This window comes from Lissotriton helveticus, chromosome 9 (assembly GCF_964261635.1).
Source record: "Lissotriton helveticus chromosome 9, aLisHel1.1, whole genome shotgun sequence".
NCBI lineage: Eukaryota > Metazoa > Chordata > Amphibia > Caudata > Salamandridae > Lissotriton > Lissotriton helveticus.
In genome coordinates, this window is record NC_136070.1 from 284030154 (window position 1) to 284056895 (window position 26742).

Below are 26742 nucleotides of genomic sequence, written 5' to 3' on the forward strand. Positions count from 1 at the left end.
ATTCATTCTTTCAATCATCATTGAAACTTTTCCCACTCTATTCATTCATCTACCCATCCATCAAACCTGCCAATTATCCATCAATATTTCCATCGATCCACTCTGCCATCCATTCACTTTGCCCTCCATCCATCCATCCATCCACTTTGCCCTCCATCCATCCACTCTGCCCTCCATCCATTCAAACACTTTGCAATCCATCTATCCAATCTGCCATCCATCTAATCTGCGATCCATATGTCTAGACGCTCTGCCATCCATCCCTACACTCTGCCATCCATCCATTAATGTATCCTTCCACTCTGCAATCCATTCATCCACTCTGCCATCCATCCACTCTGCCATTCACCCATCAGTGCATCCACTCTGCTATCCATCCGTCCACTCTACGATCTATCCATACCTCCACTCTGCCATCCATCCACCCTCCTTGCCATCCATTCATCCATCCATCTTTCCACTCTGCCATCCATCCATACACTCTTCCATACATTGACTCAACTTTTACTCTGCCATCCTTTCGCCTGCCCATCTATCCATCCATCAGCTATCATTCCGTTCACCCATTCAATCATTCATCCATCCCTTTACTCTGTCATCCTTTCACCTGTCCGCCACAATCCATCCAATCCTTTACTCTGCCATCCTGTCATCTGTCCAAAGGCCTCACCATCCATCCCTTTACTCTGCTACACTTTCACTCCCGCTGTAGCTGCTCTGGCAACAGGCACTGTGACCTCAGAACGCCACTGCAATAACTTATTACAATTGAGTTCTGACGTTGTTTCTTTATAATCAGCAACTGGGTGCGTCATAAGTCGCCGATTATAAAGAAATTAAAGAGGCGTTTATACGGGGATTGCAGAATCCCATGTATTATAAAGATATTAACAATGCGGGTGGCTTACCGTAGTATGTTTTATAAAGCACCTCAATGTACTCATTTTATTGATCTCGGGCAGGATGAAAGGCTGAGTCAGCCCCCTACTGGAATTCAAGCCCATGACATGCAGATTCAACAAAAAAAATGACGTTCTCCTATATGGATTGTATTATTTAAGCTCACTAGATGAGGTTTCTGAAATATTCGACAACCTTTGCAATACAATTAATATTAACCGAGATATTATTTTTTTCAGGAGATTCATGGAGACAAATCTGAAGGCGATCCCCAGTGAAGCTTTTGCAAGCCTGCCGAACATCTCCCGCATGTAAGAAGTCCTTTTTCTACGTTGTAAGGATGTGAACAGTCAATAACTTGAAAATGTCACTTAAAAAAATAAGGTTATCAGAAATTCCCCACTAAATTCTGGCGTTTAGGATGCTACTGTGAGTCTTGAAATCCCTGAGGCTGAGTGCACGGGGGCAGTAATGAGAAGTACTGCCCTGTGATGATGTCAGAGCTGTCGGTGCATTCTAATTGGTTGTGTGAGGAGGAGCCAAGCTGTGAGCTATGATGCTGTCGAATATGGCGAATGCTCGGGAGTTGCAGTCACTTGGAAACTGCGGTTGCAGAGAGAAGATGCACAATTCTAGGGTGGGGAGTTTGAGAGTACCAATGATTCTTTATCATTTAATTATAATATGAAATAAGCTATCCCTGCCTGCTGTGCCCACTAGTGGTGGGTAGTGGTAAGGAAACAGTGAGGGTGTTGGTAGCTAGTGAGAAGACAACAGCAATGCTGGAAGACTGTCAAAAAGCAGTGGTAGTGCAGGAAGGCACTGGAATACACTTCTCAGTGGAGAAAGTACTGTAGGGCTGGGTTTTGTTGCAGGAATTTTCGAATCACATAATATGTTTCTGAGAAAATGATTTAGGATTTGGAAAATAGAAACACAATTTTTATTCTTTGAGAGTGGTCTATTTCGATTTGTGAAGTGTCTTTCTTCCAACACTTATCTGCATAATTAAATGATCTCTCCCCAACCAAAGTCCACAAACCATCATATGACCTGCTGCTACGGAAGACCCGTAAAAACTGACTGTGGCTTAAAATGATCCATTAATTTCCCTTAAATCAACAACACCCTGAAAAGCAAGTTGATGTATCGATAGCTTTGTTGTTGAACAGACCCAAGGCCATCCACAAACTTTGGAAGCATGCTTGGAAGAGACCAGGTAATTTCAGGATATCTTACATCTACTATTTGAAGCATACCACTCTCTCTCACAATCCATTCTGCAGGTGGGTACTATGAGGATGAGATGGAAGTAGAAGCTTCCAAAGCCAGGATGAAGAGCAGGGCTACTCAGTTCCAATAGGATTCTGGGAATCAAGGCAAAAGTAGGGAAAACGAATCCCCTGTCTCCAGTCAAATCTGAAAACACGTCAGGCGGGCCACTCTTGATCCATCCTCCAGCTGAAAAATATCAGACAGGCTGCACACAAATGAACACCCCCGGCACACTTTCACAAGTGGTTGCAGCCACACTGCACCTGCCTAATGGGGGTGGGGTGTGATGGGTGTGTCCATGCCACTGTGACACTTTGCCAATTTTTACACCGGTATACTGTCTTTCAGTTTCAAACTCCTCTTTTTTGTATTTTGAGGGACCTTCTTTTTGCCAGCAACTTTCTACATTGTTGCATAGCAGCCATACATTGATGCTTAGCATTGCCAATAGGACCGGAGCAGGGGGCCGGCATGCGCACACAAAAGCTGCTGGTAGGGTTCACGCACAAGGCCCCTCCAAGTGCAGAGCAACTGCTGGCCCCTTCAGGCAAACGAACAAGCATGAGCAGGGAACCTGCAGTGATCTCGAATCCACAGAGATCAAATGAAGCCTTGTGCTGGGTCAACACCAATGGCAGGGTCTCCTCATGCCACTGATAAAAGCATTTTTTAAATGTTCAAAAACAAATCATAACACAACAAATTTAATGAGGACTAGTTCGCAGCAATGCACAACCAACATAATCCGTTTGGAAACATATATGTATATGTATAAACACTAAACGAAGATCATTAAATAAATTATCCAAAAAACAACTTTTATGTACAAATCCATTGTAAAGTTCACAAAATAAGTGTGAACTATCCCCAGAGTTCGGGAGCAACTGTCCAACAGTAAGAATCTCTTGTCAGAGCAGCAAGTAAAGTAGAGGTGAACTAGAATGCTGTTGCGTGCATGACGGATAGGTCTAGAACATTCTTAATCAATCAATCAATCAATTAATCAATCAGTAAATTGTAACGCGCTTCTGGCCACCCATGAGGGTATCCAGGTGCATCCTCAGTTTCTTTATTTGATACTCTGAGAGAAAACAGTGAGGAGGCATGCATATAATGCAACCCGAATGAATCGTATATCGAGTGTTGAACTTTAAAACATCCTATCATTCATCCCTCCCCCGAAGCTCTCACATAAAAAGGGATCCCAAACTTTCGGTGCTTGTCATTGTAAAGGTGGGCAGACTAAGTCACCCACTAGGGGTACATCTGCAATCTATTCTGTCAAACTAAAGTGTGCCTTACCCTTCACTCACTATACCGCCCTCTTTTTCGGCCCAAAACCTCTACCCTACCAGGCTGGGAACCGGCCGGGCCAGCAGGTCTCAAATCATCGCTCCTCATGCAAGTAGCACCTCTGGCAACTTATCATCCCCTCTCGTACTTCTTATATGTTCCTCCTCTGACCCACCCACTCCCGCAGGTCTTTCTCCGACCTCTCCCTTGTGGGGCCTATTGCCCATCCAATGGATCCCTTTGCGCTGTTTTCCCACCATTAGACCCAGTACAGTGAAATGTCTACTTAATTTTTGCTTCGGGCCATCTGGTAATAGGCCCAGCAAACACTAATAAATCATCAAAGGTACATCCCATCCTATGGCTCACTTAAAGCTGTGTTAGTATTTCTCCCCAGAAGTTGGCTAAAGGAGGGCTCAACCAGACCATGTGTAAAAAGTCAGCCTCAGGTACCTTGCACCTTGGACAGCGTGGTTCTCTAGTCGGATAGACAGCATGCAGGTGTTTAGGAGACATGTAGATCATGTGGATTATATTTAATTGGATATGCTTGAACCTGGCGCTCACTGATGCTTTTCGAACCCTTGCATAAATTGTGGACCAGTACCTGGGTGAAAGGGGTTCGTCAATAGGAGATCTCCACCATTCATAGTCGTTTGAGTTTGTTTATCCATACGCAGTGCTTGGTAGAGATGCATGACAAGTCGGCGGCACCACAGCCATAGACTACATCGTCAGCCAGTGCGTGAGAGGGATCAGGAGTGTCTGGGAAGGTCAGCCACAACTAGCGCTGTGGCAGCAATCTTCGTGTATTGCAGGAATTGTCCCAGGCCTAGTGCAAATCTGTCCATTGCATCCTGCATCGTTATAAACCTACCCCCTGGGTATAGGTCGGTCAGAGTTAGACACTCCCCCTCTTTCCATCTTTCCGTGGATATCAGGTGGGCCATTTGGTCAAAAGGATGTATGATCCAAATGTCCATCTGTGGCGCATAAAGAGCTCACCTCAGAATCCTCTGGACTGTTCTGTCCCGCAGCCTGGCCATCAGACTGAACAAATAGGGAAAAGCCTGGGGTATGTCTGCTGCGCATCGATTCCAATTGATGGCCATCTCACACCCCAGTCAACAGGGATCTCTCCCAGCTTGGCTCAGTATCCAACCAATGGACTGCAGGTTGTAGCTGGGTAGCCAAATAGTATACCTCCAGATCCTGGAACTATAGGCCACCTTTTTCCCACTCCCTTCTCAGCGTATCCAGACCCACCCAACATCTTCCAACGCTCCAAAGAAGCTCTACCAACAGTGAATCCAGCTCATTGAAAACACTCTTAGGGAGTTCATAAAAAGTTCTCTGCATGACATAGAGACAGTGGGGCACCACTATGGGCTATTCAAAGAGAGGTGCAGTGAGTTCCAGAAAAGAATAGAATGGTGTAAACCTTCTATCACCCTTCACATGTTGCTGTCGTAAAACTGCTTCTCATCATGAGTGATATATATTCCCAGATATCGGACTTTGTCCAGTGTCCAGGGTAACTCTACCAGTGGAAGCTGGTCTTTTTGTATGTCTCATAGCCGTCCAAGCAGAAACAGCAAAGACTTGGCTCTATTCACTCATAGGCCAGAAACCTCCCAAAACTTCCCCAATGGGCCCAGAATCACCGTGACCAACAAGTTCGGCTGTCTCAAGTAGATCATTGCGTCGTCCGCGTGGTCTGTGGATCCCCAGTTAAAATCAACATTTTGTACTAACTCCCTGTTTACTGTATCTCAAAATATTGGGTTAGTAAGTGCATCTGCATGATGCACCAAAGCGGAATCCTGGTTACAGACCTGTGGAATGCACATGTAACCACAGTAATCCGCGAGGTAACGAGTCATATATTGAGCATCTTGAACCCTATGGTCCCCGGACATATGTATAAGAAGTGGTCCAATCAACTATACATATTGGTCACTGGGGTGTGGCAGGAGTATGTGCGTGTAGTCAGATTGCGCTGATGCCATATATCCACCAGCCCAAGACTGTCCCTCATCTGTCACAGTGTGGCCACAGCCATAGGTTTAATGGCCATTCAGGGTAGTCGATCTATCCAGGTCTTCATATAGCACACAATTAAAATCTCCCACCATAAAAATGTCTGTCTCTGTGGAGATTTGCACCGACCTAAGCAGTGCATCCAGAAAGGCATCATCATCAGCATTTGGCAGTATAAGTTTACCAGGCACAGACCTATGCACATCAAGGGTGCCCTCCACCACCACATAGCGGGCCTCAGAGTCTAGGCTAGTCCTGGTGGGCCTAATGGAACTCCGGCCGCCACCTATATAAGGGCACCTCGTGCACGGTTCGAAGTTCTGCACTAGAAGTTATAGTTTTACCGTTAATTTGTTGGGAACGTACTCAATCAAGAACGGACACATCACGCACTGAGTGAACAGGCACACACAAGCAGTGGGATAACAGATCCATCGACAGCAGACACACCCGCAACTAACACTGTAATGGTCACAAATGCGTAACAGCGGGAGGGGAGGGCCCACCCTCCACACGAGGTCCCCACCCTCCACACGACACTCCCCACTGTTGGGTGTTTGTAATAGATGAATGCTGATGGCACAAGCAATTGTTAACCTGCGCCAGATCCACGCCTTAATAGAGTTGTAATAATGTGTATAACGAAAGTGTCCAGATGTATGAACTTGCTTATGAAAAACCTCAATAAACAAATTTTTTTTTTTAAAAAGGGCACCTCGTGCACATCCTAAGTAAGACATTGCATACAATTGCCCCTCCAGCGTCTCTGAACATATTTTATACAGTCCCCCCACAGGTACTTTTCTTGAAGAAATGCTATTAATATCTCATTTCATCTCAAATATGCACGCATCCTATTTCTTTTCACATAGTAATTCAACCACCGTACATTCCAGGATACAATTTAATTACCAGTTTTCTGTCTGTGATAGCAGTAAAAAAAATGGGGTGCATCCACTACCAGCCCTGGCAGCATCCAGCATGACCCTCGACATGAAAGCTTCTTTTCTTCCCAATATGAACATCAACATTGCAATTCCACAAAAAACAAAACACTAAAGTAAATTGGGGGACCCCTTGAAATAACCCCTCCCTATCCAAGCACAGGCAGTAGCCACACACCACTCCCGATGCAACTGATAAACAAGAGGACAGTAAACCCCGCCCCAATTTCCCTCCCTAATGCTCAGTCCCCAACAAATACCTGTATAGTAACACCTGGTGCTATTCTTGACCAGACCACCAGGTTCGCAGGTCCCTGTGGGTCCCTCATATGGTCGCAGCGGGGCATCGCAACGTGGTGCCTAGACTGACCGTGTTTGTTAGCTCCGCCTCGGGTCTCAGCAGGCCCCAGTGATCCCAGCCCCAGCCCACTGCAGCTCAGGAAAACAAACTGAAAAAATATATATATATAATTATTGTGAGCCACATCCTCAAGTTTTGCGTTAATGAATTTGGATACAGTGTCCATCCCAAGTAGTTTTCTGAAATAGAAATCCCAAAAAACAACTGTCTTTATATCCCAATCACCTATGTCCCCCTGGAGGCTGTAGCTCCACTCCATGCCGGTGAAGATGTTGCTTTAAAACCTGATTGTTCAATCCAAGGGCACCCTTTCAGCCTGTGTCTCTGGGACTATGTCCAGCGGTGTGTAGGAGTTCTGTGTCTCAACGGGTTCATGCTCTATCATCAGTGTGCCATCTGTGCTAACTACGATCTGTCATATGATTCCTTCTGCTGGAGTACCCCTCTTTTGCTGAGGCCCCCCCTTAGCACCGCTGCGATGGTCTCAAGCCCCTGTACTTTTGCTCCTTCCATTCAGACCGTCGGTCGATACTCTGCAGGCCTATTGATTCTGTCCAATAACAATAAATGGGGCCCTCTGGAGTCTCGTGAAAGAGTGCCCTGCCCTCATACTGGACCCGGAGTCTTGCGGGAAACAACAGACTGTATTTTATATTGTATTCACGGAGTCTCCTCTTAACTGATAAGAAATTGTTACGTAAGTCCTACACTCTCCGGGTGTAGGATAGATTTGATTTGGAGTATCTTTGTACCTGGGGGATCCATGTTTGTGTACGTGTTGCAATATTATATCCCTGTCCCGATAATTAAACAGGCAGGCTATAATGGCTCTTGGAGGCGCTCCAGGGCACCGCATCGGACCCAAAGCTCTGTGAGTCCGTTCAGTGGAGAAAAATGTGGAAAATTGCATCAGACGTAATGCTATGTTGATCCATTCCTTTAAGAACAAGTAAGCAGATGGCCCTCTGCGCCTTCCGGAAATCTGAGGAAGCGCAGATTGTTCCGGCGAGATTGCCCATCAGCATCTTCTTGTTCAAGGGAGATCTGAGTGGTGCTGCACTTAAGTCAGGCCACAGTTGTTTGCAAATTGTGTACTGCGGTTTTCAAGTTAGCCAGGTCCTCCTCTGTCATTGTGACCCTGTCTGCTACTTTATGCAAATCTTAGCATAGGTGGTTGATGCCCATTGCCATTGGATCCATTTTTGCTTCGAGAGTGACTCTGGATCCTCTTGTGGCCTCCAGTATTTCCGCCATGCCCTGTGTCTGCTCCCTGGGCCTTTGCCTCACATTCTGTCCTTGGGGGCCCCCCTCCTGGGACACTATGTTACACAATCTTGTTGGACTGTCCATCCCCAGAGGGGTTTGCCTTTCACCATTTCTATGCACCTGTTGAAGGGGAGGCCTGCCTCAGTTTGGTGCCCAGAGGAGGGCAGGTAGTGCCGTAAAGCCACTGGCCCCTCAAATCACCTCTACGACCATCTTAAGTTCTTCAGGGCTCTGTGTATGACTCCTGCTTTCTGCACAGGTTACCTCACTGCTTTTTAGCGTGATTCTGGTGCACGATCTTAGTACAACAGCCCATATAGGTTTAGTATCATGCCCCCTCAGAGGGTTAGTTGGGCTGCCTTGTGTGTAATCTACAGATTCAATTGTACCCACTAAGTCTTGTGCATTTATCTTTTCGAGGGGTACCCTGCAATTCCTGGTCCCTCTCAATATTGTTCACACCACCTGGACTGCACTGGCCCTACACCTACACCTCTCAATGTCACCACTGTTGCTAGGATTATTTCTTTCATAATTTTTTTCTTCCTTTTCTTTTTTTCTTGTCACCATCCTTTCTTCCTTTCTTTTTCCTTCTTTTCCTTCTCCTTCTTCCCTTTCTTCCTTTCTTTTTCCTTCCTTCTTTCTTTCTTTTTTCTTTTTATCATCCTTCTCTTTCTTTTCTCTCCTTCTTCCTTCTCCTTCCTTCTTCTTTTCTTTTTTCTCCTCTTTTCCCCTTATTTTCGTTTTCTCCTCCTCCTTTTTTCTATTTCTTTTTTCCTTTTCCACTCCTCCCCTTTTCCTCTTCCCCTTTCTCTTTTTTGTTTTCTTTTTTTCCCACTTTCCACGTTTCTTCCTTTTTTGCCACTCCTTTCTTTCTTTTGACTTTTTCTTCTTTTTCTCCTTTCCTCGTTCTCCATATTTCTATTCTTTTGCTTTGCCCTCTTCATGTCTGCTAACCCTGAGCCCTTGCGAGATATATCACTCACACAAAAGGCACCAGAAAAATAAAACAAGCATTTACAATGCAATGGTTTCGCCTTTGTTAAAGTTAGAGCTATTGGCATTGCTCTTGACATTTTTATTTATGTTTTTTTAACATAAATAAATGGCATTGTCATTTACAATGCCACTAGCTTTATCTCTCGCAAATGACACACACAGAGCCCCCCACACACACACCCACACAGAGCCCCCCACACACACAGCCACACAAAGATCTCCACACACACAGCCACACAGAGCCCTCCACACACACAGCCACACAGAGCCCTCCACACACACAGCCACACAGAGCCCTCCACACACACCCACATGGCACAAGCAGGCAACAGGGGCACACGGAGGCACAAGCAGGCAACAGGGGCACACGGAGGCACAAGCAGGCGACAGGGGCACGAAAACTGAGGCACAAGCAGGCGACAGGGGCACGAAAACTGAGGCACAAGCAGGCGACAGGGTCACGAAAACAAGCACAAGCAGGCAAAAGGGTCACAAGCAGGAATTGTAATTTAGACGGGGCTGAAGTGGAGAACGGTCAGTAGGGAAGTAGTGCGGCTGGTGCAGTGGTACCAAGCCGAAAGGTGAGAGGGGCTGTCTGCACCCCAGTTTGGACAGTTTCCACTACCTAACAGGGATTGGTGGGAGGGGGGCGTACTTCTTGCTTGCTTTAGGGCTGTTACTTCGGGGACGCAGTGCACGCTCCTGCCTGCTGCCGCCGGGACACTACAACAGGCAGGGAGAGGACAGGCTGGGAGAGGGCAGGGAGGGGACAGGCTGGGAGAGGGCAGGCTGGGAGAGGGCAGGCTGGAAGTGGACAGGCTAGGAAAGGGCATTGAGGGGACAGGCTGGGAGAGGGCAGGCTGGAAGTGGACAGGGAGGGGACAGGCTGGGAGAGGGCAGGCTGGGAGAGGGCAGGCCGGGAGTGGGCAGGCCGCGAGTGGGCAGGCCGCGAGTGGGCAGGCCGCGAGTGGGCAGGCCGCGAGAGGGCAGGCCGCGAGAGGGCAGGCCGGGAAGCAGAGTGGGTCTTACCTGAGAAGTCTGCCAGCGCGGAGCTCTCCGGGGCGCAGAGCAGCAGCAGGGCCCAGCAGAGCAGGGCGGGCGAGCCCCAAGCCTCTGGTGGTGGTGCTAGTGCTGCTGCTGGACACGACTTTTACGTAGCTGCTGCTTTGTGTTAAGAGTAATTGTAATAATCTTGTAACTTAATTACGTAATTTGTAAACCCATAAATAGTTTACCCTTGACAAACGAGCAGAGTGGGCGATGCAAGTAAAATGTTAAAAGAGTTGGTGGCCGAGCAAACACTGAGAAGGGAGATGGCGGAAGGGAAAAGAAGTTTGTTAGTCACTTCCCGCAATATTAGCTGACCATGGACGGCACAAGAGGCCTCTGGGGTCAGGGGGCTGCTGGGGGTCCTCGTTTTGCTGGCGCAGGACGGTGGGGTCAGGCATGGGCTGGTGGGGGGTGCCTGCTGGGCGACCTAAGGGCGGGTGGGGAGGGAGGAATGCGATGAAATGCAAGGCCTTGTGGCCTGAGTTGCGGTGCTGTCTGAGGGCAAGAGGTCTCGTGCCACACTCGGGCAAGGGGGCATCGCGTAGTTGACAATGGAGTGGATCCACTCCCGGACTTGACCCGATGCGGGAGGGGGGGGCTCGTAATTAAGGGGTAACAAAGTTTCGGAAAGTGAAGGGACGAGCCGGTGTCTTGCGGGACAGTGGCGCGCGGCAGGATGGTGCGGGGGCGCCGCGGAGCTCAGCACAACATCAATAGGAGCAGAGGGGAGGGGGCGATGACAAGGAGATCAGGCGCGAAGCAGGGGATAGGCGGGCACATGGCCTGGAAGGACAGGGGAGGGGTGGTCTTTTATGGGGCGGGCAGGTTGGGTTGCGATGGGGATGGACATGCGAGAGTTTCATGCGGATGCATTGGGTGCTGTTTATACAAGTTGGTAACAGCATTAGAAGAAGAGAGTGATGTCATCGCGTAACTATGACTCATTCACTGCCGATTAAGGTGCAGGAACGCCATGTAGAAAAGACACTTCACTGGTTTCTAAATATTTATTTGTTTATTAATTGTTTATGCATTTTTGTGTAGCGCGGACTTTGCCCAGTGGCGTCGGAGCGCTTCACAGTGGGAACAGAGGTGATGCATGATGAGAGCAGATTGCAGAGGCAGACGTGGCGTTACATGGGGTAGAGGTGACGGTTGTGAGCAAGCATAATGCATGGGGTGGTAGGGAGTGCACAGGAGGAAGGGGTGACGGGCTCAACCTTCACCAGCAAACCTACTCCAAAATAAAACAACAAACAAAATATATTGGATCACCATAACGCCACCACCTCATTAGCCCCATCTTGTCAAATGCTCGTCGCACGAATACCCAAGAACAGAAATGCCACTGGTACTATTTTCTGGTTTCAAACGCATTAGCGAAAATTGAAAAACAAAAGAGCACAGTGTGCAGTGGAACACGTGGTCTCTACGACAGAAGGAAAATCCCAGCGCCGCTTTGCTAATCTGGCAGCCTGACAATAGTAGCAAAAGATGGGGTGAAACTGACCGTAAACAGCTAGAAGCTCAAACCAGGGGAATGACTGCGCTTCTCTCGCGTACTGCCCTGCACGAGAATGCTGCCCACCAAGTCCACGGCAAACCTCGGGGAGACAGACGACTGCGCGTGCACAACCACAGCTTCTAGGCACCGCCGCTGGAGTTCTTTAACCCGCCCCTGGGGAACAGCGCAGCCATGGATTGGGTGAAAGCATGTTGTCAGGGATTGGCAAATGCTGTACACACACCAAAACAAGCACCTACGAGGACACAGGGGGCGGGAGAGGACACGGACGGCGGGAGGGGGGCGGGAGAGGACACGGACGGCGGGAGGGGGGGCGGGAGAGGACACGAACGGCGGGAGGGGACACGGACGGCGGTAGGGGACACGGACGGCGGGAGGGAGGCGGGAAACGTGCACAGGACAGCGAGGGGGGGGCGGGGGCGGGGAGGCACACGGAGGGGGGCGGGAATGGACAGCGCATCTGAAATCACTTTCAGTGAAAGGGGAGGGAACGGGAAAAAACGAAACTCCGCCCAGGGAAAAAATCTCGGGAACGCCCCCGAATCTGGTCCGGCCTTGACGGACAGATCCGGCACTCAATGGCTAGCCTCCATTTATGGAGCTAGCCAATGAGAGCCGGGGGACGTTCCCGAAGTCCTTATTGTAAACAAAGGATTTCACCTGCGCCGAAAAGCTGCGCAGAGCGCAGCCTTCGGCAGGTGAAACCCAAAAAAGGTCACTAATAGGATGGATACATGGCATGTGCTAAGATCCAGGAAAAATCGCTATGTACCATTGTAAGAAGATACGAGTTGTGAAAACGTAAACGTAAAAGTAACCTACTGAGTTATATATGAAACCTTCCCAGAAATACAAGCCAGTAAGACTGGGAATGCGCTTGCTATATAACAAGCCCTCGCAAAAGCAGATGTTTTTCCACATTTCAACAGTACGTGCAGAAATTATTTCAAGTTACAAAAGAACAAACATATTCGGTTTATGTAAAGTGCTCACACAATACCCGATAAACTCGGCAAAGCTTGCTTGTATTGTGCACCTGAGACTGTGATGCTGGCATTTTGCATCTTGTGTGTGGTAGATCACAGAGCGTGCACTTGGGGGCTGTATAACCCATACTATGTGTTACCTTTACGAATCAACGGGAATCCATAGCCCAGCAGATATTCTCAATTGTACGTTAGATTTTTGCAGCCCGAACTGAGTATCACGTGGTACGTATATGTATATTTTTTTTACTTTAAGTTACTGGCTCTGAGTCGGAGCCCCAGAAGTACGAGTTCCAGTTCCCATTTTGGAACAGCGTTAGTCGCGCTTCACTCCCAAAAGGATGGAAGGGCAGCAGTTCCCGTTGCTATGAGTGCGCTCTCCCCTTTTCCAGCACTCTCCTATCAAGCAACCTATCTGCAAATGTTCCAGGCGTACACACTCATGGAGCCCTAACAAAACACACAGGCCAGAAGCTAGCAGCAGAAACGTGTAGATGTGGTTTATAGGACACTTTCAATCCCATAAGGGAAAGAGCAGGGGAGAGTGTTGTATTTGGTCTGCTCCGTCACTGTACTTTGGGCAATCTAACCTCACCGACATAGACCTTTGTCTTAGCTCTACATTCAAGTCAAAACAAAAAGAAATAGCAAATTAGTATTACATATACCCCTTATGTGAGGTGTATACCACTCTCCGTTAATACACATCAGACGTTCAGTACCGTTTGCTAAGAAACCTACTAGGCTACTCAGCTCGCACTTCTCCCGGGTTTAGAATCTCTTAAAATAGGGCAATTATACATGTCACAAAAAAGAATCTGCTGGGAGTCAATTTACGATCCACTTAAGGAAGGAGTGTTTCACAGGCAGGGGATGGAGAATCCATAGGCAGTATGCGTCAGCGACATTCAATAACAAACACGCAACACTTAAAGGGTTACTACAAAACAATCCCACTCGGAAAAAGACGGAGGCGCAAACTGGCGATCCCCCATGCGGAGCGCTGTCAGGCGAGAGCCTTGACACAAAGCGCCACCAGGATGTGTCGAGGGGCACAAGGGGCAATTTGGCCAGACAATTTAAATGCGTATTTTTCAGCGAATCTCGAGATCTGAATCACCCAGGTACGGCAGACCGAACACAAATATAACGGGGGAGGGGGTGCAGCTTCCTTTAGGGCCGAACAACCGGAATGCACTGTCTCCGAAATTGTATGTGTGGGAAGCTGCCCGGAAGATCGACAGTTATAATTCTACATTAGGTGGTAGCAGGGTCAACATACAGGAAGCATGCACGGAGCGCGTATAAGCGACATTTAAGGTTCCGAGCATGGCGCATCAGGAATTTAGTAGAGTAGCCAACTCATCTCCCCAGGGGACCTCCCATCCACAAAGTCTAAGCACATATGGGACGGGGTCGCCGGGCAGCGAGTGTCCAAGTCTCTTTCCTTTAGCGCTTTCCCTCCCATGAGAGTCCTTCTCCTGGGTCTCACCGGGAGCTGGGTTTGTCGGTGTTTTCCAGCCACTGGTAGTTGTTGGTAGAGGTCATGATGGCACACCACTGATGCTCTTCTCTACTGCCCGCTTACCTCTTCAATGTTCTTTTCACTCCACACTACGTAGGTAGTAAGAGCAGCAAGGCGGGTCCAAGAGACGAATGGCTAGGGTTGCTCCTTTTGGGCGATAGAAGTGTCAATCTCCTGTCCAACCAACCACAGTCTTCCCAGCATCGTAAAAAAAAATTAGAGCTAGAATCCTTGGAGAACATGCGTAGGCAGTCCAGCGCGCCCGCCAACGGGAGCACGAACAGGAAAGGTCCATTTGCTTGCTAAATGTGTCACTGTATTAACATGGCGTAGCTACCTCAGTGTTACATTAACACACGTAACAAAATACCAGTGCTTCTGGACTTGTTTGAGTTTTTTTTGTACATTCTGCTAAATTGAATTTTTTAAATGCGTGTGTGTCAAAGAACCCCGTGGACAAGAGGGCTCAAAAGGACATGTATGCATACGTTTTCAAACCCATTAAATAGAGTAAATGTAATAAATAGTAAATAGAGCAAAAGATGGGGTGAAACTGACCGTAAACAGCTAGAAGCTCAAACCAGGGGAATGACTGTGCTACTCTCGCGTACTGCCCTGCACGAGAATGCTGCCCACCAAGTCCACGGCAAACCTCGGGGAGACAGACGACTGCGCGTGCACAACCACAGCTTCTAGGCACCGCCGCTGGAGTTCTTTAACCCGCCCCTGGGGAACAGCGCAGTCATGGATTGGGTGAAAGCATGTTGTCAGGGATTGGCAAATGCTGTACACACACAAAAACAAGCACCTACGAGGGCACAGGGGGCGGGAGAGGACACGGACGGCGGGAGGGGGGCGGGAGAGGACACGGACGGCGGGAGGGGGGGCGGGAGAGGACACGGACGGCGGGAGGGGGGTCGGGAGAGGACACGGACGGCGGGAGGGGGGGCGGGAGAGGACACGGACGGCGGGAGGGGACACGGACGGCGGTAGGGGACACGGACGGCGGGAGGGAGGCGGGAAACGTGCACAGGACAGCGAGGGGGGGCGGGGGCGGGGAGGCACACGGAGGGGGGCGGGAATGGACAGCGCATCTGAAATCACTTTCAGTGAAAGTGGAGGGAACGGGAAAAAACGAAACTCCGCCCAGGGAAAAAATCTCGGGAACGCCCCCGAATCTGGTCCGGCCTTGACGGACAGATCCGGCACTCAATGGCTAGCCTCCATTTATGGAGCTAGCCAATGAGAGCCGGGGGACGTTCCCGAAGTCCTTATTGTAAACAAAGGATTTCACCTGCGCCGAAAAGCTGCGCAGAGCGCAGCCTTCGGCAGGCGAAACCCAAAAATGCCTTTTGAAGGTTTCCACGTCTCTGCTAGTTGTCATGGCTGATGAGGAGGACACACTATCACCCTGCAATGATCTACTCAATAAAAAAGACTAATATATAATAATAATAATAATAATAATAATAATAGTATATATTTGTAAAGCGTGAACATTTCACCCCTTAAGGTTTCAAAGTGCTGGGGGCCTTCAGGGATATTAAGAGAGCCATTGTCCAGAGTCACATGGTGCTGAGCTGTGCTGCCGCCGCAATCGAACAGTGAGCCCTGCGTGCCGGAGTCAGCCGCTCTGGCCACTGCCCCACACCTCATTCTTGATAGGGCAGTTTGGAGCCCTGTTTTTGAAGGATGTGTTGTTCCATATATAATGGGTTCGCACATATATTGGGTTTCAGTTCTCTAAATGCTCCTCTTGTCTTCCACTCTACGTCCTGACTGTACAGAACTGCAGCCTAGACCACAGGCCACAGATAGGATGTTTACTGCACATGCGATAGCAGATCGAACGGCCATAGGGGCTTATATTACAGTTAAGCCGCTTGAGTCATCCCTATCAGATATAATATATTACATGACTGTCTTAGGCACTAGGCCCTTTTTTCTCTGATTATGAGCATGTTAGAGAATGTAATTCAACCTATAAGAATCAGTAATGTGGGTACAGGAGTGACAAGGGCATGTTAGATGTTTTGTACCCATCTGGCTTCTCTTAGTTGCATCATTAACAACAACAGGGGCAGCCCTGTACACCTGGACCAGGGGCAATCAATATTTAGTCCAAACAACGGTTCAAGGTAATGTAAACATTTCAGTTTAACATACAGACAATAACAATCCTCAATTTTTTGACAAAAGAAACAACTGTACATGCATAAGAAAGTGAAAAAATAGAGAAGCAAAGGAAAGCCCATATAAGAAATATTTTAGAAAAATATGCAAAATGTATTTAATATATAAATATGAAAACGAGTTTATAACATTAAGCTCAGGAATACATACTGGTACACATAACATTTGTTATACAATACAAAACCAGACAGGTGGCAGGCAGAAGGGATTACATAACAAGTGGAGTTTCAGAGCAACACTGAAACAACAACAGACAAGACGATGCATCCTTCATCAATTACAGCCCCAGTTGCGTCCACGACGTTTCGACCTTTGTTTAATTACATGGTCATCATCAGGACATACATTTCACTGAGCATCCAAGAAAAATTCCAATTGCACGATGAATAGTTGTGAATTGCACCGATTAGGTTGTACTACATCAACACCTAAAGGAAACTAAAAAACCTATGTGCAATAATGAAACGTTGCCAACTTACACAACGTATGTAGATACACTTGTTATCCCAGTTGCTGCGTGAATAAATCTGTAATAGCTGACCACGGGCAGGGGGAACTGAATCTCTTCACTCAGACCTGGTGGCGAACGCGTCCGTCACACAGTTTAAAAATCTGGGCTTTCCTTTGCTTCTCTATTTTTTCACTTTCTTATGCATGTACAGTTGTTTCTTTCTTTTTTCTAAAATTTGAGGATTGTTGTTGTCTGTATGTTAAACTGAAATGTTTACATTACCTTGAACCGTTGTTTGGACTAAATATTCTCTTAGTTGCAGGCATGAGTAGTTCCCACTGGAGGCTGTACACAGAGGACATCCACAGTGTCCGAGACAAGAGGCAGGTCAGGGGGTTCCTCTATAATTGAGAATAGACACAGGAGCATCACAGGTACACATGTAATGTCTGAACTGAGACCATCAAGATTTCTGCCTACGTGCCTTTTGGGTTCCTTGGTGCAATGCTGGGTAATTGCTTTTCAGCCTCATGTTGTCCTGTATCGATTCACCTAATGTAACAATGTGTCCTCCGCATCCCAGCAAGCCCTTGAGCTGCATTAGTTTCTGCAGACCGGACTAAGATCCAGACAGAGGCAAGTAGGGTGCATGACGACAAAACTCCAGCCAGGCAGCACCCATCAATAGAGACCTGAGCAAATAGTAACAGTTGTGATTACATAGCCACTTTTCTGACTGAAAATACATTTCTGAAAGTAAGTCCCATCTATCCATTGCTGTTTAGAATATTCAAACAGAAAATGGAAATACCAAATTTCAAATTCATAAAGTCAGGAGTAGCAGTAAGGGAGCACCTGAGTAGAGGAACCAGTACACAAAGCTTCATTATGTGAATTACTCACAGGAGCCACAGACAGGTTTCAGATAGGGCAAACCATGTCTATGATTGATAGACAGCGTTGAGGGGCGTCTGTTTTGGGCTATATATAAAATGACACACCCCTTAGACTATTTGTAACATTATGCAGAACTTTTGTTTAAAATTATTGAAACAAACAACCCTCAGTAAATGTTTGCCTCCCAAAATATTGTGCTCATTCCTTAGTTCTGGGTTAGACCATCTTGAGGGTGGGCTGATGGGTGTAATCTGTAAATGATAATAGAGTGCTTTTAATTCCACAACAATATTTTAAGATTCAGTGGATCTTCCACCCACTGCAGTTGTAACAGTTGCCAGCACTATATAAAACTCCTTAAATAAAAAAATAAACATAGCACGCCTATAGATGTAGAGATGGGTGTCCTAATTTCAGTGTTTAATTTGTAAAAGAATGAGTGCTGGGCCAAAAGCTGTGTTCTGAAGCTCGCAGCCGGTGCAACTGTCGTCTGTGCACTAAATACACATGGGCTGTGACTGCCGGCCACCCCCCCTTAACATGCATACTACAGTTACACACTTATCAGACCAACAACAGAATTCTTTGGAAGGCAGGGGGTCTCGAGCTCGAGACCCCCTGGCCGTATTTATTAAAATATGAAACAAAATTAAAATTTTAATAAAATAACATTATTTACATAATTATTAAATGCAAAATTCAGACATTAGATTTACATCCAGTTTAGATAGGTATGGTGGGCTAACCTTAACAAATGTCTAATACAGCGTGGTTCCTAACCGAATCTAACATCCTGATATTGATTTGCATTCTAATAATTTCTGGTCCTACGGCAAGGTCGCTAACCGGTGTCAGATCCTTTTACCCAGCTACGCTCTCACGTCCGAGATGCGCATGCGCAACAAGGGCCCGTTTAGCCTCGTGCGCTCCGTGAACTCCATTTAACCATAACAGAAGGGCCCTTACACTCACTCCCTTTGATGACGTCCTAGTGTATGTGCGGGGTGGCTACCAGCCTGAGGAAAGCGTGACTCCCTCCCCCGCACCCAAGCAAGCGGATATCCTGCCCCTGAAGTTCTGGGAGAGACCAATGGCCCCTCCCCCTGGGCGACCCCTTTCGTGAATGGGGCCGCCCCCACCTAAGGACCTTAAATTGCTGCTCACCGATTATGACCTTACCGCCACAGGCCAGCATAGTTGCCCGACTATCTGGCCCCCCCCAACCGCCTACACTGAAAGGTCATATCTTCCTCATCAAAACCCTCTACCCCTGCTAGTATGTTCCCTATCAATAGGAAATTCCCTGACTCTGTCGAATGGACCCCATCCTGCAAGTAGAGACAACCCCTCTAACCATGGACAACCCTTTCCGTCAGCCGCTCACTGCTGGTCCCCTTCCAGTGAACCCCACCCTGCTAATCTAAATTGTCCCTCTCGGATGCACCCCTGTGGAATATACTGCAATGAGATGTTTGAAATAATTTCTCACTCCAAGTGTTGGTCCTCTTTACCGAGTGATTCTTCCCCGAGTTATTCAGCGCACTAACCGAGTCCCCCTCCCCTATAACTGCAGCCTAGGAAACAACTGAGACTCCTATGGTGCAGTCTGGGTTTTATATTTTGCTAACCTGCTTGCTACTGCGATTATCCCTTCCACCAGAACCCCCTTGCCCACTTAAACCCAATTGTTGCTACCCGCATGTCATATAATGACTGAGGGTGGTGGGTCGTGCCTATCGAGTACCTCTACTTCCCCACTCTGGACGTACAGACCCCATCGTAGGGGTCCCTGTAATTGCTGTGACCGGGGGTATCCTGGCACTAGACGTGTAAACCCGACCTACGCGCCTACGTTGCTGCGATCGATAAGACGTGGTGCTCTTGACGCTGACACCCATTGTCATAGCAACTGAAAATGCTACCCGGGTAACCACAGGCCCCCAAACGGCTCCCACTGGCGTATCGTGCAGTCTGCTAACCACCAACACCTGCCCACTTCGCTCTGGGAAATGTTAAGTGTTTGTCCACTTCTTTACTATGGAAATCCCCACTTCCCGACAAGTGGTGCTGAGGTGTTGCATCGGCCTATTACTCCTGGGTTTGCCCAGGCTAGCAATGCACACACTTGTGTTATCGTTCGCCCTACCAATTGGTAACCAATGAATAAGCCATGATGACCCTGGTGGCCCTGCGAGCACAGGCGCCGTTACTGTAGAAATACAATTTCCTGATAAGGCAACTACAGCCATTTTATGTGAAGCAACATCCCGCTATATTCCTGCGGCCAGCCCAATCTAGGATAACACACCAAAACAGTCAACACAGTGTCGGCACCTCCGGCGTCCTTGACAGATCGCCCATCAGACCTGATGTCGTTGCTTGCCATCCTGTTAAACAAAGTGTTCAGGCAGATCAGGTCGATTACCCCGTTCAAGGTTTGCCCGGCGTCAGCCGCTTCTCACCCAACTCACGATTATCAAATAAAGAGGCAGGCGCTGGAGACTGGAAGGCAGGAAACAGGAGTTTATTTCCGACGGAGCAGAACACATCAGATCAGACAACGAGGTATCGTTTCGAGGTGCTCTAACCGCATCTCTGAGGCCTGGCCTCTTATACACAGTTGTATGGCTTTATTACATTTGTGACATCCGTGGTATTGCTTTGAAGTACGGAAAAGGCATCTTTGGAATCCCCGGTTCAGGCCCGTTCCCACACATATCTACAGTAGGAGTCCCCACCCCTAATCTCAGCATGATGGCTATCGCGCAGCTGGACATTCCGCTGGGAACAGAAATGCGGGTAATCGATCGGATCTGGGGTGTGAGGGCATTGATTAATCCCCGCTCCTTTGAAGTGAGGCGAGGTCCTACTGTAGGGGCAATAAACTGCATCTGCTGGGCTAAGTGATGGCCTGGGATCAGGCCGAACAATCGGGCAAGGAGGAAGAGGTTATCAAAGGGCCTGTTTTATGAATGAGATGAAAGGGTGTGGGGGGTTCAGCACGGGATGTGGCTCGGAGGCAGGGTCGCGCTGGAGGTGCGTTTAGGGCCCAAGCAGGAGAGACCGGGGGCTGTCAAGGGGGGGGGTTGTGTGCTTGCGAGGCCGGGGAGTGAGGGGGTGAGACGCGCTGGCTATCGGCAGTGGGCAGAGAGGTCATGACACAAAAATGGCTACTATCTATGTTCGTGATGGGGCCTAAAAGGGGACAAGATGGCGGGGCCACTGTTTCGTGACTTTCGCTTTACCTTCAACAGTGGCGAGGGTGAACACAAATGAACGCCGCTTATGTACATATACATTGTCATTTTCCACAGTCGCCGCTTTTCAACATAAGTTAGGTCATTTCCGTGTTTATCATAACTGACGGGGTGTACATATAGTCGTGTGTTGTCAATGAAATAGCGTTTGTCAATACTGGTGGACTTGCATATAACCGTGTGCAGTTGATGCGACATACGAGGTGGAATACATATAAATTTACATTTGTCGTATTTAAAAAGTGACCGATGAAACATTTTACAGGCAAAAAGTGGTTGAGGGAGGAATTTAGTCCAATACAAGCAATTAGTCAAGGGGTGTAGAAAGTTCCGAAAAAAAGGGGGGGGGGTCTTCGCCACAGTGTCTTTTTAGTAGCGAGCCATCACTGGTAGGCTCTGGTAGTTCGTTTTCTTCCGTTGGCGCTGTTGAGCACCGGTGGTGGAGCTATAGGTCCAGCTCGGATCCTTCTTTACACGTCGCAGGGTGCGATCTGTCTTCTGCTGTTAGACCACAGTCCTGTTTCCTAACTAATCTTTTTAAGGGCACCTCATGCTGGGCACCCGCATTTCTTTTCTCCTTCCGTGGCAAACCCTATTCTACCTAAATGCTGTTCTTTTTCTCTGAGTCAAAAATCCATGTGAAAGGGAAAGAGGGGGGTTTTGTCGGATAATCGAGGGCGGAGTGGGACCAGATCTTTGAGACAAACCAAGGGAGCAAAGGGTGATGCGCAGGCAGGTCCATCAATCGGGCTTAAAGGGGCGGGGACTTCTGGCACGCGTTGGTCAACAAGTAGAGGGCTTCAAGGCAGCCCTCCATCCCTTCATTTTCTGCGTTTGAGAGTGGTGCATCGTCCCGCGTCCCGTTGCTCTGCGGCTCCATCTTAGGTCGAGGTCACACGTGCCTCATGATCTGTGGCCAGGCTGTGCGTCACGTCCGGCCCCTCTCTTCCGGTGACTGTGTGTCCTTGAATGGGTACAAAACAGGTTTTAGAGAACTGACAAGAGAAGATATTTATACATTTCAATTCCGTCCCAAATCTAAGTAGTTGGGGGTTCGTTCATCGGTCACGGTCAGAAGTTATCACTGTGGAGCATGTATACAGGCATGTCTACTGAGTATGTGCTAAGCCTATTTGGCGTTCATTCATGACGTACAGGGAGAGATCCGACTCTTATTGACTGTGTACTTCATCAAACTCGAAATCGGATCCTTCGGTAGAGACTCGTTTTTCTACCCCAAGCCCTGGCAGTCTTCTATCATCATGAGAGAGAGGTAGAGGCTAAACACTCTTTTCTCGGGGAGCAACAGTTAATCAGGGTCATCAGTTATACTTCGAGTTTACGGAGCTGGGGTCAAGAGGGAGGAACGGGGACGTTTTGGACATCCGTACTTGGGTGCGGAGGGGTGGGGCAATCTGGGCATAGGAGATTGTGTTTCTAACGAGCTGAGAACAGAAGGCCACTGACGTATAATCCTCCTATAAAAAGGGCCAGATTAGAGGACATCAGTCGTCTTACCTGTCCTTTCCTTCATAGCCAATTCGAGTTCTATCATTTTTACAGAAAGGAGAGGTAGTAATATGGCAAATTACAATTGTTTTAGTTTCTGGCAATTTGTCGAACACCTTTGTGTTCGAAAAACCAATTAGGCTCGTGCCGGCGGGGGCACAACGTTACCACACAAAGGAAGAAGGAACAGGGGGACCCTCGGAGAGAGAGTCGTCCGCATTTTAAATGAACTATTCGGTACACGTACGGCATGGAGAGAAAGAAAGAGAGAGAGAAACGTGTACAATAATAGGCCATTTTAGTGCGCACACAACACAAAACAGTAGGGGTCATGTTATATAGAAACACAGACTGAGGGACAACGTAAATCCATATACTACGTACACATGAATTCAGGCGGGGGGTGTACATGTATTTACATACAGAACTCAAGACAAAACATAGAACAGTACTTGGCCAAAGATATTTCCTCCTGCATGCTGCGCATCCTTAGTTTCCTATTTAATTCGCCTGGCTGTCTTTTGCTGTTGGCCTCTGTTGCAAATACTTACACTTTCGTCAATTGTTCGGGAACTAACCTGGTCGGGCTAGTACTTACGGTGGGATCTTTGAATCGTTTTTAGCGAATGGGTATCCAGGCTGAGGCAACGGAGGGTGTCAGTTGGGGGAACAATGGGCAGCTTCGAGTTTCATGTCGTAAGAATCTACTCGTAGGTGCACGTCATTCTTGGTTGCATTATTCGGGGGCCGGTTGGAGTCATATTTTTGTCATACTGCAATAACCCGCCAAGTTTCTGCTTCAGGCCACCCCTCCAGTCGCTGGGTTCAGAGAGAGAGAGATGGTCGTTTCTAAGTAAGGGAGTGTTATATCTATGTTTGTTCGTCGTGTATAGGTACTATGTTCAGACCCCCTTTTTCCCCATTCCATCGGCCGTTCAATCATCACTCAAGTCGTACAAAAACATCTCTCTTATCAGGTCAACGCGTGCAACGTATATCCAGTCGAGTTACACACATCCGGTCATACACGCGTGCATTCATATCACCCAAATCCGCGTTGCTTAGGTCTTCTCCACACTTTAGTCGATGTTCCGATGCGACCTGCAGAAAGAAGGGGAAGAAGAAGGGGTGGGGGCAGCGTTTAAAACACATCCGCGCGCATAAACCGAAAAGGCTTTTACTTACCACGTATTCGACCTATCTCCGCGGGGTGCAGTCCCTTCCATCTCGGCGTTTTAAGCCCAGAGGGACTGGTGGTGCGGGAGGCATAATCATTGATGGACTGTATATTGCATAGATCGCCCACGTGTGGTATTGCGGATCTTGTGTGGGGGGGGGTCGAAACAAAAGGACAGTCAGTGTAAAGTGGGGGTGAACTCGTGTTCTTCCTTCGAGGAGGAGGGGTGGTCTACAGTGGTACCGGGTCTGGCTTATGGGCATCTGAAACAATTTCCCTGAGATATGTGGCATATAAAGAAGAACAGAACATCGAGACCTTTGTCGATTGCTTTATGTTGCACAAAAGTAAAATAAAATAAAAAAAACAACACACGCAACGAACTTGGACCATTCATATTTGCAATATTTCTGGGTACTTTGCTTTTTAACCTTTAAGTGATCGAATTGCCTTATTTTGCCGGTTTTTTACGTATATCGGAAACAATGGTCATGTATTTGAACTTACCAATCCAAGAGCTACGACTATTTTTGCTTTTCACAAAACTTTTATTTAAAAAAATGCTGACGTACAAATGTAGGCCTACAACCACGTGGGCCGGCCACGGAGCAGACTGGAACTGTACCTGAGGGCATATTTATTTGAGGAAAACGTAACTGAGTCGGTGGTCGTTTTATTTCATCAAGGTACGATAAGTGCAATAAAATTATATCGAAAATTCATTGTGGGCAAGTACCATAAGTATCGAAAATTCGAACTTTCAATAATACTGTAATCAATGACGCGTCAGAACCTAATATCAAATCATTGTCCGAATGTTCAATCAATACTCATCCCCTCCCGCCATGTGCTTAAAAAAAAACTGCATACATATCTCATGATATCAAATCTGAGCATCCGGAACACAACAGGGAGTTGCGGGTTTCGTTTGTACCGCGCCATTTTGGGTGGGGTCAGGTGGGTCCAAGTATAGTCAAAATGTCTCCACCAACTCGTGGTCGGACCAGAACCTCTTTCGGCAGTCCAGAAGTTTCGTTAAGGGGCAACAGAAGGGACCGGTGACATGAGCCATCAATCAAAGAAAAGGGAGGGGGCAACAATCTTTCCTACCGGGTCATACTGATGTTCCACCGGAACTGATCAAATCGGTAGTCTGCAGTATTTTTGGTCATTCAAAACTGAGGCTGGCGCCAGCATGAGGGCGCCAACGTCTCGTGGCTACGTCTTGGTCGTTCTGCGGGCAATCATGGCAGTCGTTCCCCATCGGGGGCCTGGGGCCCCTGCAGTTCTCGTAGAATCTTCAAAGCTGAGGAGAACGCTTCTGGACGGGGGACTCGTTTTCTAGCTGGCCAGCGACCAGGCCATCCTTGCACGCCAGGCTCATTCCTGCAGAGTCGACCGCCATTTTTAGGAGTTCTGCAGCTACCGGCAGTCACTGGGTCGAAAGAGCAGACGGATTCCAGCCTGCCGGGCGAGGCGTCGTTGCACCGCCGCAGTGGACGAGACCCTGCTGGGTGAGTGGAGTGTCGCTGCACCGCAAGAGTGGACGAACCCTTTGCCGGGTGCGTGGAGCGTTGGGGGTGCAGCTGAGGAGCCTCCACCTGGGGAGGTGGGAGAGGCTCGTCTGCGCCGCCTCTCCCTCCCAGTGCACCCCACGCCGTCTCGCTGACATTCGTTATGGCTGGACCAGGCGATGAAAGAGGGGGGGGGTCGGAGGCATATGCAAGACATCCCCCCCCCGTGGCCTGCAAGGCGCCGGGAGAAGAAGGGAATGGGAGGACCAGTACATTCCGGGCCGGGCCATTCACCCCATGACTTCTCCGGCCGATGGTGGCCAGCCGCTCTTTACCACGGCCACAGGAGCGGGTCCCCCGGTCAGCCAACCGCGGGGCTCGTCGAGCGGAACGCTGATACATCCTGGGGGCAGGCCTCGGCGCGTGGTGTCGCCTCCGGGCTATTTGCGCAATGGTCCTCCACCCCAGGCCGCCACCGACGCTACCTCGCCAGCTGATGGCTTTTGTAGACTTTCTAACGCCCAAAAACCTACTAAAAAGTAGCCCAAAGTAGCCCAACATTGCTACTTTGAGGAAGGAGGGACAGGAACGGCGTCAAGCAGGCGGCGAATTGCATTGTGGGTTTGGTGTTGCAGCCGTTTGCCATGTAAATAGTTGTTTAATATATAGTTGTAAAATAAAACGTTTTAACATGTTCCCTTGCTGGAGTGTTGTATATTTCTAATATTTGCCTAGGGTTTGTCGTTATTTGGGCGGGGTGGGCGGTGGAGCCGAGCTGTCTTGCAGTCATAGCGTCGAGTTCGGCTCTTCTCACTAGTTTCATATTTCCTGAGGGGTTGTTCCTAATGTTTCCATTTCAGCGAGGTCGAAAAGAGATCTCATCAGTGGCCTACTGATGTTGCTCGATTCCTTTTGCTTTTCCTAACGATTTTTATGTTCTTTAATTTGCTAGCACGATACAGCGGCTAATCCGCATTTTTCTTTATATATGTCCTTTTTATTAGGGGTGTCCTCCGGTGGAGCCAGATGGTCTACCTCTAATAAATGGTCCGGGCTGAACCAACTACTGAACAATGGGGAGAAGATAGGCATGACGGGTTACAACGGGGACAAAAGTCTGCACTACCTATCCTTCACTACTTTGCGGAGACTAGATAGAATATTTCTATTCTACAGTATTCGCAAATAGGGAATACCCAAAGAGAGAACCAATTCCAAACAATCAGTGTTCGGACAAACAATCAATCAATCAAATGAGGAATAAAAATAGGCGCAACGGGTTACAACGGGGGCAAAAGCCTGCGCTACCTACCCTTCACTATCTGCAAAGAGAGAGGTCTTCCTGTTCCTCCCTGTTTGTAGGCAGAGAAGATCCTTTCAGAGAACCAATTCCGAACGATTAATGTCCGGTCAAACAATCAATCAGTGGGGGATAAAAATAGGCACGACGGATTACAACGGGGGCAAAAGCCTGCGTTACCTACCCTTCACTATCTGCAAAGACTAAACAGAGTATGGCGACTCCGTGCTTGTTTGCAAATAGAGAATGATCCAAAGAGAACCAATTCCAAAACAATAAA

The 26742-nt window shown here is 48.2% G+C and overlaps 1 protein-coding gene across 1 annotated transcript in view; it reads left to right on the top strand.

The window, feature by feature from the left end:
• The first annotated feature begins 1145 nt into the window (after positions 1 to 1145).
• Positions 1146 to 26742, top strand: part of TSHR (thyroid stimulating hormone receptor) — a 384579-nt gene continuing 358982 nt past the window's right edge. The window contains exon 1 of the mRNA XM_078662049.1: positions 1146 to 1211. Coding sequence (XP_078518175.1) covers positions 1147 to 1211 — 65 coding nt within the window. The 5' untranslated portion in view covers position 1146. The remainder of the gene's footprint in view (positions 1212 to 26742) is intronic.